General features: G+C 42.5%; 1 protein-coding gene across 1 annotated transcript in view; it reads left to right on the top strand.

The window, feature by feature from the left end:
* LOC148525047 (putative N-acetylated-alpha-linked acidic dipeptidase) overlaps window positions 1-19,373 on the top strand; it is a 150,370-nt gene that overhangs the window by 116,513 nt on the left and 14,484 nt on the right. Inside the window, exons 13-16 of the mRNA XM_088471292.1 lie at window positions 899-989; window positions 1,889-2,141; window positions 4,045-4,126; window positions 16,358-16,450. Of these exons, the coding sequence (XP_088327418.1) occupies window positions 899-989; window positions 1,889-2,141; window positions 4,045-4,126; window positions 16,358-16,450 (519 nt within the window). The remainder of the gene's footprint in view (window positions 1-898; window positions 990-1,888; window positions 2,142-4,044; window positions 4,127-16,357; window positions 16,451-19,373) is intronic.

The raw sequence follows: 19,373 nt of genomic DNA, 5'->3' as shown, positions 1-19,373 counted from the left end.
CACCCATCCAGCCTCCAGTATTTCTGTTCTACAGCAACACATCCACCACAACACACAGCCATCTGCTCCCCCCAACCTCCCCCCATTTTTTTCCCTCCTCCCTCTCCCCACCAATACACAAACAAACACAACCAAGGAGCGCACGTACCCTCCAATCTTACCATATCTTTTGCCATACATGATGTTCCTTAAAACTGTCTTGTACTGTATGCTTCACCGACTTTGTTTTGGAATACAACAGAATTAAATAAACTACAGGAGATGGAGGTGGTAAAACTTGAATCCTTTCCTTATTTCAAAATGGCCTATGTGTGTCACTTTTGTATGTCTGAAGATATTTATTATGTTGCTCCAAGTGAATCTACAAATATGCTCTTCCACCAAAGTCTAACTTGATAATGCCACATACTATATGTAGTTCACATTAAAGGTAAAAAATTGGGCTGGGCAGCAGCTGCAGGTGTACAGGTGCACATCCACTAGGCGATGGGGTAACGACAGTACAATTAGCACATTGTAATCATACAGTCGTTACCCATCCCCTGCTGTGCCTACAGTGAACGATTTGTCATTCAGCTCAGGCACACTCTCTCCTCCCTGAACATGGCCAATCTGCTGTTATCGGCAGATTGACCGGCATGTTCAGGCGATGATTGAAGTTGGAAAAAACCAGCGGGAGCGCGCATCGCTGGTCATTTCTGACATTACAGTGCATGATTTGTGCACGATTAATGAGCGATTGAACGATTACGATGTCATAATCGTTCAATCGCTCATTAAAATCGCCTAGTGGATGTGCACCTTCAGAATAAGGAGGAAAAACCATTAGATATAAATGTATGTCTATTTTTTACAGGAATAAGATGTTTATCTCTACATATTGTTTTCTATTTTACAGCGTGGGGGACTTGGGATCAGGAAGTGACTACTCCTCATTCCTGCAAATTCTTGGTATTTCTGCAGCAGATGTCAGATACACATATGACCAGGTGCTACAAAAGTCACTCGTTGCAATAGAAATATATCTTTGAATTAAAAATGCTCTTCAACTTAAAAACATCTAAAATCTGCACTTTGTTTCATACAAAGAAATTTAAGTTTTATTCTAGTCAGAAGGAAGCATGCCATGAGCAAGTTGAATAAACTGTATAAACTTTCTTATAGAGGTGCAATTGTCACCAGAATCCTCATGCCCCAGCATCACATCACTTCTCTGCGGCTGGGCTATTCTGAGTATTCCGCAGTGTGAGGCTTCCCACGTGACTCCACTCCAGTGGCGGCTCCAGAGGTGAAGTCCAAAATTCAAATAGGGGAGCCACACCAACTGCCCTTCCAAACATCACTGGCTGGGACTCACTGGCAGTTGGTGTGACTCCCCTATTTGAATTTTGGACTGTGCTGCAGCCCCACATCTGGAGACTCCACTGCTCCACTATCCTACTGCAATCAAGGCTCTGCTCTGTTTTCTCATCCTCATGAGTGGCAAGGCTATTGGCTTTCTCAGTTAGCGCAGTTGTCTTCTGAAATACTTTGTGCTTTTGTGACCAGTAAATGCTGTGATAGGCTGAAGGTTGTTCTAGATCCAGGTATTGTCATTACTGGTTATGCAAGAACATGCAGAAGATGAAGATTGAATACAATAGGATAGGTACTCTTACCCTAGTTCCAAATGAATAAGGCGCAGTGAAGCTGAGAATAGTAAGCCAATTTCTGTGCTAATAAATCAGTAAAATGAATGTGTAGGGGATGTAAAAGGGGGCCTATAAAAGCACTGATTTCATGTTGCACTATGGAGCAAGGCTTTACCATGACCTTTATATTTTATGGAATATGGGAAAACACATTTTCTGACTTTTTCCAATTAGCCGAATATTTTTCTGTTTTTCAGAAGTATTCTTTATCCTCATACCCCATGTATCACTCTGTGTATGAAACAATGGATCTTGTGTCTCGTCTTATGGACCAAGGCTTTAAGTACCACCAAGCTGTGGCACGGCTGTGGGGTGAAATGGCTCTGCGGCTGGCTGATGATGTTCTGCTGAATTTTGACTGTGTACAGTATGCTGAGACACTGGAAAGGATTGTCAAGGAAGCACAAAGCACATACGGACCTATGTTACAGGAACACAACATAAGTTTAGGTATTAACATGTTAGCATTATAGCATTCATTTCTATTCTCTCAAAGCACACAGGTCTGGCCCAACAACTACTGTAAGTACACAACCATTTGCAAACCTCACCACAGTCTTAGAGGGTGACGGAACATTATAAGTTAATACATCACGGGATTTCCAGGCAGAGCAATCACACTCCTATTAGCTTGCACTCCATAGGTGTCCAACATTCAACTAGCCAGTTTTATATGCTTGGGCCTTACAGCTGTATGTATACATTTATTACTCAACACTTGGAGACTCATCTAAGGGGGAGATTTAATAAAGCTTGAGAGATAAAATTGGAGATAAATAGAACCAACCAATCAGCTCCTAACTGTCACTTTACAGGCTGTGTTTGAAAAATGACAGTTGGGAGCTGATTGGCTGGAGCACCATTTATCATACACATTTATCATACTCGTTTTGGTGATAAAACTAGTTACTAAATGGGGCCATGGTTTGCTACATAAGGACAATTGAAAGGACAGATTGTCATAAGGAACAATAAACACAGGGAATTTAAAGACAATCGTTGTTTTTGAGATGCAACTAACACTATTAACAAGTTAATTTCTATTAGTGTTATAATGTACTCATGAAACATTCATGAGTTTTAATAAGTGAATACCTATTACCATACTATATTAACTGATAAACATAGAAACTGAACAGAGCAAGAAAATTCACAATTGTTTAAAATTCACAGGGTTTTTTTGTATGTGAAATAAGTGTCAATACCATAATTGTTACATTTAAATACAATTAGTTGATTATGTAATGTGCTCATCATATTTCAGTGTATGTTGCATAAGGTATTTTACATGGGATGCAATCGGGAAGTCGGCTGACATTATACCGACAGTCGGCTTCTCGACTGTCATATCCCGTTGAGGGTGAAATGACCGGCGTCTAGATGTAGTCGCCGCTCAGTTTACCGACGCCGGGAGACCGGCGTCCGGCATCCCGATCGAAGGGATGCCGGGCGCTGCGAGCGGACAGCCGTTTTAGGTTTAGGGGTCCCGGGGGGGACTTAGGGTTAGGCACCCGACCGGGAGGTTATGGTTAGGCTAGGGGGAGGGAGAGTTAGGGTTAGGCACCCCCGGGGGGAGGTTAGGGTTAGGCACCCCCCGGGGGACTTAGGTTTAGGCAGCGGGGAAGGGGAGGTTAGGTTTAGGCACTATGGGGGGGATTAGGGTTAGGCACTTGGGGGGAGGTTAGGGTTAGGCACCCCTAAGGGAGGGTTAGGGTTAGGGGGGTAGGTTAGGTTAGTTAGTACTTACCTGGGGACGATCGGGATTTCCAGCGCTGTCAGGCTCCCGCTGCCGGGTTCTCTTCATCTGTCGGCCTGACGCTGCCAGGATTTGAACTGCCGGCTGTGCGGCCGACAGTATTACATACCGATTCCTTTTATATACACCTACAGTATCTTCCATTGTGGATCGCTTTGTAATTATGCTATACTCCGGGAAGGGTGGTATGGCGTGGGGGTTCGTTAGGAGTCTTCTTTGTTAAGTGTAGCACAATATATGATTATAGTGTAATTTCTGTTAGTAATATTAATGTTTAATGTGGTATTATTTGCTGGCACATAAGCAGAATGTCACTAACATACAGGCTGCTTTCCCAGACAAATAGATGTCTGTATTTAAAGTACTATAGAAATCGGAAAAATATATTAGTCTCTGAAGACTAATTTACGAAGATAATAACCATATGGATCAAATGTGGTTCAGATGGGAAGAAAACAGAACCTATTTATAAAATACTAATACATTGAATTTGAAGGGAGATGTGTAAGTTTGTTAACTGATTCTAATGTTATTTACTATGTAATATATGATATGAAAGAATTTACTGTACTGTAGCTCTAAAACTTCATTTTCCAGATTCGGTGACGGAAGCAGTTGAAGAATTTCATCAGGCGGCTAAATCTTTACAAGAAAGGGCTGAGAAAATAGACAGAGAAAAGTGAGTGAGACTTCTGTTCATACAAGTGGATTTTGGCCCTCATTCAGAGCCGCACGTTAACAACAGTACGCTCGTTGCGTTCCGATGTTGACTAACCGCGCATGCGTCGGTGTTACACTGCGCATGTGCGTACGGCAGATTGCAAGTTTTTTTTCTCTCGTTCCTAAAATAGCGTACAGGAAGTGACATGTCAAATGTGATTGACAGAACAGGGCGTTTTTGGGTGTTGACGGGGGTGGAGATGAAAAAACGCAGGCGTGGCGAGGCGTTTTTGGGGCGTACATACATTAGCAGATGCGAACGTCAAATGTGTTCGGACCGTCTCATACGTCACTGGAACATCCGCTTTCCCTTCAAAATGCTCGCACAGCTTAGGGTCAGGATTACTCGACCACATTGGCGATGGCCTTCTCCTCCGTCCCGGGACTCAACGATGGTGCTGCGATTAATCGCGGCTGGTCAGTAAAGTAATTAGTGTTGGATTGAAAACCGGCTTGGTATGTGTTTGGAAAGCAGTTTATTGGGATAGCACAAAAGCGTACGCAGGTGGAAATCAGAGCTGCTAATGTCATGATTACACAATCAATTAGCGTACATTTTTGGTGTTTTATTTTGGCCACAATTTGTTGGTTATGGCCTATTGTAACAATAATGTCATCATGTTTTAATTAGCTCCCCTTTTTTTTGGTTTACTGTGGAATTTGCATCGCTATGTGATTTTTTAAACGTTCCTTAAAGAGGCCTTTTTTTTTTTTTAAGAGGGTCAGTTTTTGCCTTTAGGGCCAGGATTAAATGTAACCCATTTGTACAATAATGTCACAATACAATGTCAGTTTTTTGTTTTAAATTTATTGTTTAAACACAAACAAATTGGCCTAATATTTTGTTGCCTTTTTTTTGTGGCAAAAATATTTGTTAAAAAAAAAAAAAAAGCCATAACTGGTAACATAAACGTAAATACCAAAATTAAAAACATTTCACAAGAAAGGAGAGGGAAGTTTTGACCAGAAAGGAATATGAGCCAAGCACAGAAGGAGTGTGGGAAAAGTCGCCATTGCTGTCACCGTTTTCTCGCCCGTTTGGCTGGGTGAGGGTGGGCGCCAGACCGGGTCCGGGATGCCATCGGGCTGGCCTGTCCAGAGGCAGATGTTGTGGCCTCTGGACTAGGCACAGGGCTAGGCACATTTGGAGGATTGGCTGATATTGTGCCAGAGGTGGAGGATCCGGATGTTCCGGCAGGAAGGGAGGTCGGCTCCACCATGTGCTGGCGAACGAGCTGCTCCAGGGCATCGGCGATGCGGATGTTGGCCCTGGTATTTTCCGCCAGGGCCTGAGCAATGGTCACGTTGGCCGCAGCATTTTGCTCCAGGGCCTCAGCCACCCGTATCAGACTGGCGTCCATCCTCTGCAGAATCTCCGTATGGAAATCCGATTTAAAATTGAGTTCTGTGAGGAGGCCCACTGCCTGCGAGGGGGCACGCCCTGGACTGGCTTCTGCAGGGTCCTCAGCCGGATGTACTGGTTCCTCCCCTGCAGAGCCAGCAGAAATTCTGCGGCCAAGGCTCCCCTCTGGAGCAGACTCGTCCGCCTCTGTCTCTGTTAGGAAAAATGCGAAAAGACTCACATTAGAATCTACATATTGGCACAATAGCATTTCAGAGTTGGTGACATCACAAGACTTACCTTGGCCAACATGAGGAGCCGCAAAGTCTGGCATGTCCGTATCCATGTTGGACACGCCAAACACCTCCACAGCCTGCACACACCCCTGTGCCAGCTCTTCTAAGTCTGTCAACTCCAATGACACAGGGGTGGGACCCCCACCTGTCCCCCTTGCATGCCTAGCCCTGTCGGCAAGTTTTTGCTTGAGACGATATTTGAAGTCTGCCCATCTGTGGAATGAAATTGGAACCATTATCCTTTTTTTTACAATGGGGTTTGTTTATAGGATGGGAAAGTGTTTACTTACCGCCGTTTGACATCCCGGGCTAGACGGACATAATCACCCACCCTATTGACAGCAACGGCGACCTCCTCCCACATTCTCCACTTCTGGCTTTGGCTCATATTCCTGGCTGCCTGGGGCAGGATGTCAACGCACTTCTGGATCAAAACCTCCATCTCCTTGCTTGTGAAATGTGGCTGCCTTTTTTTTTTGGCAGCTTTGGCGGGTTGACTGGGGCCAGCAGTCTCTTCCATGTCATCCTCCTCACCTATTTGGGTAAATATGCAGATTTAGCCACTTCACAACTTGCACAATATTATGTTTTAAAAGAATCATTGAGACAAAATGCATGAAGGCCTTACCGCCGGAATTTTGGCCATTGTTTCCCTGGTCTGAAGCCATGTCTCTGCTTCCAGAATGAAATCAACCAGAAATTAAATGTGATTTCGTGACGTATTTATACATGCGTCCTTAGTTTGCGGCCGCATCATTGATTGTGCGTCCCTATGATTCATCCTTAATTTGTGCGGGAAAATAAACACTATTTATGGCTTGGTGTGTGTGGAGTCGAGGTTGCGTTGTTGGATTGTTGGCGGTTAAGTTGGTTGGATTTGGTTGTTTGCGGTTGGAGGATTTGGCGGTGTTTGTATTTTTTTTGGTTTGCTACAGTTGTTATGGTTTTCCGTTCGCATTTTTTTGGTTTATTTTTTGCCATCGTTTCCTGATTTGGTAAGTTTTGTGCAGTCTAATTTGTGGCCAATTGGTGTCTACTTCTGGTTTTTTGTTTTATATTTTTTTTTTTACACTAATTTCATCTATTTTAGTTTGTTTTGGCTTTCGGACCCAAAGACCTTTTTGAGGGAAATCTTATATATTCGATTTTGGTAAGTCCATTATTTTTCTTGCATTTGCGAACTAATTAACGCATTTTTGACTGTTGGTGTAGTGACTTGCATTTGCGAACTAATTAACGCATTTTTGACTGTTGGTGTAGTGACTTGCATTTGCGAACTAATTAACGCATTTTTGACTGTTGGTGTAGTGACTTGCATTTGCGAAATAATTAACGCATTTTTGACTGTTGGTGTAGTGACTTGCATTTGCGAACTAATTAACGCATTTTTGACTGTTGGTGTAGTGACTTGCATTTGCGAAATAATTAACGCATTTTTGACTGTTGGTGTAGTGACTTGCATTTGCGAACTAATTAACGCATTTTTGACTGTTGGTGTAGTGACTTGCATTTGCGAAATAATTAACGCATTTTTGACTGTTGGTGTAGTGACTTGCATTTGCGAAATAATTAACGCATTTTTGACTGTTGGTGTAGTGACTTGCATTTGCGAAATAATTAACGCATTTTTGAGTGTTGGTGTAGTGACTTGCATTTGCGAAATAATTAACGCATTTTTGACTGTTGGTGTAGTGACTTGCATTTGCGAAATAATTAACGCATTTTTCGAGGCTTATTCATCATGTAAACCAGTTTTGCTTTTCCCTTTTCCATTTTTGGGGTCCATTTGACCCCTATTTGACGTACGGTGTGCAATGTCGTTTTCATCGATGGCCAAATGTGTGTTTCGCCTATTTTATGTGTTGGCTTGCACCAATTTGACAAAAATAAAATCACCCTCTAAATTTTTGATGTCTCATTTTTGGCTTTTTTACAGTTTATACGTATCATGACAATACCCCGGCATGTAAGCAGCTATGGATGGTATCATAAAGCTAAGTTGTTTTATGTTACTTTTGGGGTGGCTCAAAAGCCTTATATTGTAAACTTTGAATTTCAGGTAGATCTGGGGCGAATTGTTCTGGCCCTGCTCCCGGAAGACGACCAACCTCAAACTCGTCCCAGGCGTAGGCATCGTAGGCATGCAAGGCCCCAGATATTTCGAACACGTGTCACCCTTTTTGGAATGCCCGATGATGAGGTTTTAAGACGCTTCCGTCTACCTCCCAAAATCATCATAGACACTCTCTCATTAATAGAAAGTGATCTTGAGCGGCAAATTGACAGTCCAACAGCAATACCACCACTGACGCAATTTATGGCGGTGTTACATTTCTGTGCCTCAGGATCGTTTCAAACAACGGTGGGAATAGTGGCGGGCATCTCCCAATCCTCCTTTTCCCGGATCCTGAGGGCAGTGATGGAGGCACTTTTCAAGCACCTCCATCATTTTATTAAAATGCCTTTGGATATGGGTGCCCTTAGTGTGGCCAAGGCCAATTTTTACCAAATAGCTGGCTTCCCACACATCATAGGGGTTGTGGATGGTACTCACATACCACTTCAGCCTCCAGCACGGCTGGAGGCAATATTTAGAAACCGTAAACACTATCACTCCCTGAATGTAATGGTGGTATGTGATGCCTCCCTCCAGATCCTGTCCCTGAATGCTAAATTACCAGGAAGTGCTCATGACTCCTTCGTCATCCGGCAATCAGGGATATGGCAGAAATTAACCAACCTACAAGCTGGTGATGCGTGGCTTCTGGGTAAGTGGAGACCTTTAGTACATAACAATGTTAAGCTTGATACACAGTGTTCCTGATGTTGTCTATTTTTTTTCACAGGAGACAGTGGATACCCTTGCATGTCCTGGCTGCTCACTCCTTATTTGGCTCCCACACCAGGGCCACAAAGTGCGTATAATTCCGCACTTACAGCCACCAGGCAAGTGGTGGAGCGCTGTATCGGCCTTTTAAAAGGCCGATTCAGATGCCTCCACCGCTCTGGTGGCGAGCTCATGTATGTGCCGGATATGGTGTCTAAAATTGTGGCCCTGTGTGGGATATTTCACAACATTGCCATAAGGAGTGGTGTCCCAATGCAGCCAGAGGATGCCTTACCTGAGGATGGCCCCCCCGAGGTTGGTCGGAGGTCAGTATGTGGGGGGGCCATACGCGATGATGTGGTGGCCAGATTTTTTAGGTAAGTTGTAACAAAACTACAGTGTTTATACCTAATGTGTTTGTGTTTGTTTGCGAACATCTAATTTTGTGTTTTTTTTCTCACCATCTTCTGTTTGTTCACATAATCTTTGGCACTCCAACGCTCACTACTTCCTGCTACCCTTACCAAACCTGGATCTGGTCCTTTTGGGCATATATTCTGGAACCCATATCGCAACGCCATGTTTGTGGAATCATGTTGGCATGGTCCTTCGTCAACCAGTTCTTGATTTTTTGTTTTTATTTAATTATTTCTTGATATGTGTTGTATTTGAATTTATCACTGTGTTCTTTTTTTGGGAGTGACCACTTTGTTTTCTCTGTTATGTTGTGAATAAATGTTTGGAGAGTGAAATGGTCTTCCTTTTTTGGGACGTTAACAGCAAGTGTAACCAGGTTAACACAAGTTACATTTGACTAAGGGGTAATCCAGTACTGACGCCAGTTGAGCTAAACTGAAATATGTTTTCAGCTTCCCAACCCACACCAAAAGGAAGCCTGGCCCAACCTTGGGATTTGTAAGATTGGCCTAAGCAGCTTGCGCACCAACTAGGAACCTGTAAAATGTAGAAATATGTAATTGACACTACACCCAAAAAGGGAAATGACATTGTTACTGTTATGTGTTTCTTGTGTCTGTTTGACATACAAACACAAAACACAATCTAACTTTTAAAAAAGGGAAATCCTTGCAGGAACAGTCTACTTATGTCATGCTAAACTATCTTGGTTTTGGATTTAAAAAATGAGCCAGAACGTATATTTGTCTGAAAAAATTTATTTTGAAAAGTTAACAAAAATAAAAAAACTACTGGCGAAGGAGGCCAGACAGCCGGTCGAGGGCCACAAGAATGCCAATTACATGTTGGCGCATCTGGCCAACACAATCCGCCACCTCTTGCCGACGCCTCTGTTCCTCTGTGGGTGAGAAAAGTGTGTGGGTTAATACAACAATAGGGAATCCACATTAAAAAAACAAAAACACAACGAAATCACTCCTAAACCTAAAAAAAAAAAAAAAAAAAGGGGGTGCTGCCAAAAATACAAGGCCTATGTACAAATTCCCACAGGTGTGAAATGTGTATGTTGAAATCACCAGGAAGAGGTAAAGGCAAACTGCAAAATCACCAAAAGTCAAGCCACAAAAACACGAAGAAAGGCACGACACATGATTACATACAAACAGTTTGTGCTTTAAAAAAAAACAAAATAAAAACATACCGGGAGCCAAAACGGGAGCTCCGGAAATGCCTCCATGATCCTCCTCGGAGGATCCGTCATTCCCCAAAGAATGGGGAGGAGTTATGATGGACTCCGGGGAGGGGGTAATTGGAAGAGGGGTGGGTGGAGGAGAGGGGGAAGTGGGACGGAGGGGAAGGAGGCCCGACATTTCCGGGAGAGGGTCTGGGAAGGATGGGGAGGAGTGGGGAATAGGGGAAAGATTTGGGGTGGAGTGTTGGCTGGGGGTTGGGGATAGTGGCCGGGAACGCCGTCTGGACGGACGGTGACGGCGGAGTCTTGGCTGTCCCCCTAAAATATGTCAAAGAAATTGCGGTTAGTTTATGGACAAATCCGGGGACCAAAACTAAAAAAAAAAAACAACCCAAAAAATAAGCCAAATAGGAGTAGAATGAATAAATCAGAAATAGAGGGAAAACATGCACACGCAGATATGAGTACAAATAATAAATAGGACAGACAGGAAAACATGCACACGCAGATATGAGTACAAATAATAAATAGGACAGACAGGAAAACATGCACACGCAAATATGAGTACAAATAATAAATAGGACAGACAGGAAAACATGCACACGCAGATATGAGTACAAATAATAAATAGGACAGACAGGAAAACATGCACACGCAGATATGAGTACAAATAATAAATAGGACAGACAGGAAAACATGCACACGCAGATATGAGTACAAATAATAAATAGGACAGACAGGAAAACATGCACACGCAGATATGAGTACAAATAATAAATAGGACAGACAGGAAAACATGCACACGCAGATATGAGTACAAATAATAAATAGGACAGACAGGAAAACATGCACACGCAGTTTGCCCCACAAACACAAACATTAAAACCACAATACATAACACTTACTTTCCGCGATCTGCATGCGAAAGCATGCCAGCAAGCGGGGCGTTCGCCGTTGCAGGTCGGACCACCTGCGCTCCAGCTGCCCGACGTGAGCCGAAGGACCGCAGGCGGGACCGTGCCTCCGCATACGCGGAGCGCTTCTGCCGGTTGGTGATGGGTTGAGGTTGGCTGGTGATCCGGCGATCCATGACCTCCGTAAGCACCAGCAGCTCGCGCCTGGTGAATGCGGAGGCTCTCATGATGGCAATGGTGTTTTTCTTAAAAATCATTTTTGATAAAGTGTGTAAAAATTTTCTGATTGGCTAATGTATTTTGGAAATTAACAGGAGCAATTTTATTGGTTAGTGTATGAGTCATGTGTTCGACAGGGCCACAAATCTCTGGAGAGTTATGATAGGCTTGATGCAGTGACATGCGTAAGCAAATTTAAATAAAGAAATGAACCCAGGGAAATATGCGGGGATCCACAGCAATAGAACAATTGTTTAATTGTGGTTCACATGTTTTTTGAACAATAAAAGCGAATGTTTCATCCGTACGTATTCTGCGGGTAAACACAAACACGGACAAGAGTAAAGTTTCTTGCATTGTGTTGAAAAAAAACAAACAATTAAGCTAATTGAGACATTGATTGGCATGATACGATTGATGGAGGTAGGCAGAATAAAGGAGCAGGTAATCGACATCTGACAAGGCCACTTCCTGTTTATACTTGTGCGTGCGTTCCTTTCAAGCAATTTCGGGGATGTACGCTCGCTATTTCGTACGCTCGTTAGTTAGAGGAGGGGTCGTCAGAGTTTAGGGAGGAATTTTAGATGCGAACGAAAATACGAGCGAGCCATTGAATTTAAATATTTTTGTACGTACGCCTAACGTACGTGCGCCCGCTTGCGAGTGGGTCTGAATGAGGGCCTTTGTTCCGTCCTATTCATAGAAAATGCGAGACAATTTTACTGGGATTAACAGTCACTCAGAAAAGTGCAGTAGATAAATTGGATGCTCAAAGTGGTGTAATAGCCTTGATTTCCAACTAGATCATTTTTTTAACTAAACAGTGTAGCCAGAGGTATATGGAAAAGAAAATCATTGGTGGTCTTAGGACGGTATAAGGCTGTGTCATAAAACATTGGTTTAATTTATGAGTATATTGACACATAAGCACAAACTGATTAAACAGTAAAAAGTTCGATAGGTCTATATTTTACAGTTGTAGTAAACACTGTAAAAACTGTAGTCGTAGGATGGAAATAATGGGTTTTGTCATGTGCAATACACCCCATTGTCCTTTATTTCAAGACGTGACCACTTTTGTCTGAACAGCTAGTGTTAAGTCCCCTAGTGTCTGCTAAATTGTTAAGACTAAAAAAAAACCAATGCATAGTCCCAGTGGCATACCAATAATAGGTGCAGGGTGTTCAGTGCACCTAGGCCCATGGGTCAAGAAGGGCCTGGAAAACACACACCCTGCATCCAGAACCAACTCCTCCCCAATGGAATGATGGCCCTGTTGATAGCAAAAACTCTGGGACTGTGCCAAAGCAAGCTCTATCTTTCCGAAAACATGGCTTAAAACATGGTGCAACTATCATCTCCCACGATGGCTAGTGGATCTGCTGGCAGTCTGGAAACATCCCTTACTCTGTATCCTTGCAATCACCAAAATCCAGCTAATGGGTGCATATTTACACCTGGACAGCCCATATAGGAAAAGTACTGGCTGCTTTTATCATGTGTCCAGGGGCACCGAAAGAAGTACTGGTTACCCAGGATTGTTGGAGGGGCCCTGCAGGGGCCTGGTCTGGTCTGCCTAGGTAACACTTTTTACCAGCATTATTTTAATACCGCGAAATAGAGATGCCAACACCTCCCAACTTTCAATCTGCCTGTGCATTTACAGTATAATCTGCATTCCAGCAGTGTAGCCTGTTTTGTCCAGGTCCAAAATTACATGTTTAGCTGGATTTACTCATAAAGGGACTGATGCAGAGTTGGAATTAAATTGTGTGTGCAGAAAAATTACTTATATGCCTGCATGCAGCGTTGGGGAATAATCCGATGCCTGCTGCACCTTAACTGCATGCTCGGAAATAAATTGTATACATATTACTGTGCGCCCCCTTCCTATGTGTATGAGTGGTTTGCTCCTAGTCCTCCTCATCATCAGAGTATACTTGCATCTAAATGACAAAGAGACACCTGGACACAAGCACAGGACTTGTGTCAAAATCTTCATAGCCTGCAATTGCATCAACACACCTTCACTGAACTTCACCTAAGGGAGAAAACCCATTACAACCTAGTTGCTCTGATTCAAATGTAGGTGTACAGTAGATATGATTAATATGTGTTTAATTGAAGGTAGGATGGCTTGAGCCATGAACTTCTGAAAGGGAATGTAGTAAGATGTGCAGCCAGGAACAGCAGGACCCTTCAGCTGAGCTCCTCAGGAAGGGTCCTGAAAAAAGGAGATTGGTTTTGGCGCTATCTTAAATTTCAAATACTGATTGCTATGTAGTGTCAGCACTCAAGATATAAGTGGTCAAACACCCTCTTACCCATACATGAAATATGGGCTGCAATTGGCAAATAAGGGATGACCCAACAAAAAATACTATACATAAACAATAATCAAAAGATTTATTAGGTAGATTAATGGCATCATAATACAACTCACTATTGTCATGGATAAACCAAATGTAAAAATAACAAAATAGTTTTACTATTGTAGACAACAATGGTTATAGGATAATTAAAGATACAAATAATTTTGAGATAACTTAAAAACACATTATCTCAAATTAAAAGTCAGTCATAAAAAATAAAGCATAAAAGAAAAATGAAATTCTCACTTAAAATTGCAACACGGTTCACCTGGCTGCTTCCTCAGGCAGTGTTGACTAAATACATTCAAGTACTGTTTCAACTAAAGTTGAACCAAATTATATGCCAATATTATTACCAATATACTGTAGAGCTGTCACTCTCTGAATCTGCTTGTACTCACTTTCATGGCACAACAGAATGGTAGTCAAGTGATTATGGCCTAGGTCACTATATGGCTTTCAGTATTCAGTGATTCTAGAACAGACCCAGACAACCTGGTGCTCTCCAGGTGTTGTGATGCTATAAGCCCAGCTGACAGCTGGCAGTCATGTGTAGCATGTAGAGCCACAGGTTGTCCAAGTCTGCTCTAGAATTAACAACATCCCACCTAATATGTTCCTGTTAGAGTAATAAGTTAATAAATGCAGTAATAATATGATGGCGATCCTAGCAAAGGATGACTGCACTCTGTAACCCATAAGTCACATGCATATACATCTTCAAGCTCTACATTGTGTTCACGATGATCAAGCAACCAATGATGATGAATATGATGATGGTCCTAGTCAGATAGGTATTGATGACGATGATGGAAATTCAGGTAGAAGATCACGTACGTACATCAAATAGCACAAACGTGTACCTGTTACCTCATACAAATACAATTAGGTGCAAGAGTACAAACAATTGCATAAAAAAAAAAACAATATAAGATGAGCTATGAGAAAAGAGCAAATACATCAGAGGACAATAGATGGGAGGAACTGGGCCCTGCTCCTGTGAACTAACATACAGTATTAGAGGGGTACAAACGAAAAGATCAGGGTGATGGATGATATATTGGTTGGTGTTGAATTATCTGGCATGGCACATAGTATGATATTATGCATACAACATGACAATTATTTGTCACAGCAGAAACTGAGCCAGTGCAAAGATTTTCTACACCCTAAGCAAAGTTTCAGCCCACCAGCCCTTCTCCCCTCCAAGTTGGCTGATGGAATGAACAACTAATGCTGCATACACACGGGACGATTTTCCTGAACGATATGAACGATAGCGATATTGTTCAATGATAAATCATTCATATCATTCATTTTTATGCAGTGAACGATCGACCAACGATGCACGTTCCCGCATGAATGATAATGATATCTATGGTCTACCGTACATGCAGGCCAACTTGGACGATTTTGTCAAGATTTGTCTGTAAAGACATGACTTCACTGACATATCTATCATAAGGTGCGTACACACGTAACGATAAAAGGGAACAATATGAACGATAATGATATCGTTCAACGATAAATCGTTCATTATTATGAAGTGAACAATCAAGTTACGACCAACGATGCGCGTTCCCAAATGAACAATAACGATATCTATGGTCTTTCATGCATGCAGGCCAACTTGGACGATTTTGTAAAGATTTGCCTGTATAAAGATAGCTTCACTGAAATATCTATCATAGATATCTATCATAGATATCTATCAGTGTGTACAACCAAAATCGTTTGACCTGCACTACAGAAAGTTGGAGGGAAATCTATCAACGATATCTATGGTTGTTCAAGTCGTACTGTCTGTATGCAGCATTAGATATCTACCCAAATTGTTTGCCCTGCATTACAGAAAGTTGGAGGGAAATCTATCAGTGATATTTTTGGTTGTGCAGGTTGTACCGTGTGTATGCACCATAACACATAAATGTATTTTTGCAAATAACTTTGTGGCATGATATGAATGGTCAGGCTAGTATCTTTCATTTTGCACTGAACGTACTCAAATACTTCATAACATTGCAAGGTTTTATGATGCCTAGCTCTGTTAATACTATTTATTCTTTCTATTCAACTATTACAAGTGTCTCCAAGTGTTTCACAAATAACTGTTTCAAGATGTGTCCTTCACTGGGTCATTCACAGAAAAACACATACAACCCTGTAGATTTCAACATACTAGAATTAAAATTAAAATGAAGTCTTCTGAATCAAAATGGAGGTACATTCTAAAATAAATATCAGGGAACTCACTGCTAAAACCATTTTCCTCAAAATCAGGACTAGCTGCTGACCAGAACCTGAGGAAGAATGCACACAGCATCCACAGGAAATGCAAAAGATGGTGGCACCAGCATATTTGTAGTTACCACTAAACGTGGCCTGGGAGAGTATCTGGCTGAAGGCCAATGCACCTCAGTTTCCTCCTCATTCTTATAATAAAATACACCTATGCACCACTGATGTAATGTCATATATTATAATTATTTTTATCAATGCTAAAGAGGAACTTGGCTTTTAGGTTTATATTATATAACATCTCCTGCACTCATTTCAAGAAAAAAAAAAGATTACAAGAAAAAAAATATATAATCTGATTCTTTCTTTTCAGTCCACTAGAGGTGAGAAAGATTAATGATCAACTGATGCAGCTAGAAAGATCCTTCATAGATCCACTTGGAATCGCCGGCAGCTTATATTACAGGTAATGTGAAAGTATTTATTTATATAAAGAATTCAGGGTGTCCAGCATTCAGCTAAATAAATGCAATGGCTGCGGTGCCTGTCAGAAAAACAAGCATGAGGTGCAACAGAACGGCACTCAGCAGACTAAGGGGCATATGTATCGAAGCTTGATGTGAGATAAAATTGTGAGCTATATACTGTATCACCAACCAATCAGCTTCTAACTTACATTTTGCAGGCTGTGTTTAAGAAATGATAGTTTGGAGCTGATTGGTTGGTGATATATATTTCACAATTTTATCTCACATCAAGCTTTGATACATATGGCATTTAAACACAGATTAATAAAGACATGAGGCTTCCTCTATTCCAACATTTCAGCTCTTTGTGGACCCGTCCCTGAAGCCCCCGACCTGTAACACTTCTGCTCTATCGGGCTGCACAGCCTCAGCGGCACATCGGCCAGTAGGAGAGAGGAGACTGCTGTTGCTCAGTGGCAACAGATTCCCTGGACCCTACGCAGTATCCACCCCCCATCCCCCTGGAGTGTGCGCGCCTCTGTGCTGTGTGCATGGCACCATGCATAGTATTTAAACACATTTTTGGGGGAGTAGGCGGGGTCATGTTTCCCGATTTGACCATGTTCACCAGTACCCGGGCCCTTCTAAACTCTTACCTGTGTGCTCCAGGCGCCGCACAGGTCAAAGGGCGCCATCTGCCATGATCGGAGCTCTACTGTATTTGAGAAGTGTTCGGAAGCAGCCTCTGCGCGTCACTTACGCAGAAGCTCATTGGAAGCAAAAGTAAAACGGGTAAGGGGGGGCTGCTGCGCATGTTCACCCACAGCAGCTCCTCCTATGGGCCTTTGCTCAACTCATGATTGACTCCTCACAGCTCCGCCTCCAGCCCTACTCCAGCAGCCAACAACACACTGACAGGAACATGAGCTGGTAAGGGATTGCTGGCAGTGACTTAATATATATGTATAAAGCCTTTTTATATATGATATATATATATATATATATATATATATATATACACACAGTATATATTAGATCTATATACAGCTATATATATAGGCAAAAGGGGTTGGGTATAAAATCCCAGGTGTCGGGATGCCGCTGGTCAGAATACCGACAGCGGCATCCCGACAGTCAGAATCCCGACACCCATAGGAAGTAATGGTAAGTATTTTTCTAACCCTTACCCTAACCCCTACCCTGACCCAACACCCTCCCCGGTGCCTAACCCTAACCTCCCCCCTAGTGCCTAAACCTAACCTCCCCCTCCTCGCACCCTAATCCTAACACTCCCTACCTGGTGCCTAACCCTAACCTACCCTTACACAGACCATCGGCATCCCGCATGCTGGGATACCGACTACATCCTGGCAAAAGATAGGGGCACTCACCAGGGTTTCAAAAGTTAAAAGAATCTAAGTTTTTATTCTTCACATCACATCAAATAGTCTCTATATATCTTGGGGCGTCAATTTCGGCTTTAATCACACTTTTTTCCTTTCAAATACAACATCCCATCACATGTTGTCCATGCCCCTAATTCAATCTGTATGTATGTGAATACATAGTAGCAGCTTGGTATAGTATCTGCTACATACAAAAATACAATTATAATCAGTCATTAAGTACAGAGGAGTTTTATTATCCTGCTATGCTTCATTTCACTACGCTCATTTACATCTTACGCATTGATGCGAAACACTAAGTGCTAAATGTTCATGGTCAGGAAATGTGTTGGCATATTACAATTAAATAGAATCAACATTTTGTACACAATCATTTAGCACTCCATATGATAAAACGTGTCTGTGTATTTTTTGCTTCATATACTTTTCAATTAACAGTATATAATGACAGTTTTGTGGAGGATGTAATGGCTACTATGTGGTAGGTCACATAGCATTCACACCAGAATAGAACTTATAGTTCCATCCATCAATTCTGCCCTTTATTGAGTGGACTGTTTTTATTTTACATGGTAAATGTGAGTTTTACATTTATTAATAACACTGTTCAGACATTTATGTATATATCATTTCATTACCGTATTACTCACAAACTGAGTAATGTGACTTTAACCACTTAACCGACAAATGTTTCTCAAAAATCACCTAGAAATTGTTGTTTTAATGATTTAATTAGGTCAAGAAAATCTATTTATAACTTCCAACATGATTTTATAAAAAATATTTCTTCTTGAGGATTCATAGGGATCCACAGGGATACCATGGGGTAATGTGGTTGGAGAGATCCAGGCACCAAATGGTTAAAGCTTTCAGCTCCCAGGATGCCTCGGGTCCTCCTCCATATATACACCACCCCCAGCCACAGGCCTTCAGTTGTTCGTCTGGTGTGGCAGGATTCAGACGCACCTTTGTAACAGGGGACTGCTCAGGCAGTCCTAAGCTTTTATTTTATGTTTAATTTTATTTCCTATGTTTTTGGTTGGCAGTCCTGAGCGTCTGAATTAAGACGCCTGGACTGCGACTCCGTCTACCTCCGCCGGGCCGCATCACCAGTAATAGGGCTGGTGATTTCGGCGGGTCTTGGCTGAACTTGCTAGCAGCAATGCTGGGACCCGGACTGCAACCGGACGCACGGAGATGTCAGATAAGGCAATTCCTCGCTCACGGGGAATTGCACGCGGCAGTCCTTGCTTCCGGCGCAGGAGACGCACCGGAAGCCCCTGAAGTCAGTGCCCGGAGCATCCTCGTCCTCACTAGACCACCGGGACCTTTTCGTCTGACGCCGGGGATCGGCAGCAGACGCTTCTGCTGCAATGAGGCCAGCGTACCTAGCCAGCTGATGCAGCTTAGGGGAGGTACAGTAGCGCTCCTCTGGCAGCTTCTCCCAGGACCCAGATGCAGTCCCTTCAAAGGTTTTTGCGCCTCTAGGTCGCTCCTCCTACCTGCCTCATGTACA

This window comes from Taudactylus pleione, unplaced genomic scaffold (genome assembly GCF_031769625.1).
Source record: "Taudactylus pleione unplaced genomic scaffold, aTauple2 ptg000113l, whole genome shotgun sequence".
Classification (NCBI taxonomy): domain Eukaryota; kingdom Metazoa; phylum Chordata; class Amphibia; order Anura; family Myobatrachidae; genus Taudactylus; species Taudactylus pleione.
Note: the sequence above shows the minus strand (reverse complement) of the source record. Positions and strands in the feature narration are given on the sequence as shown.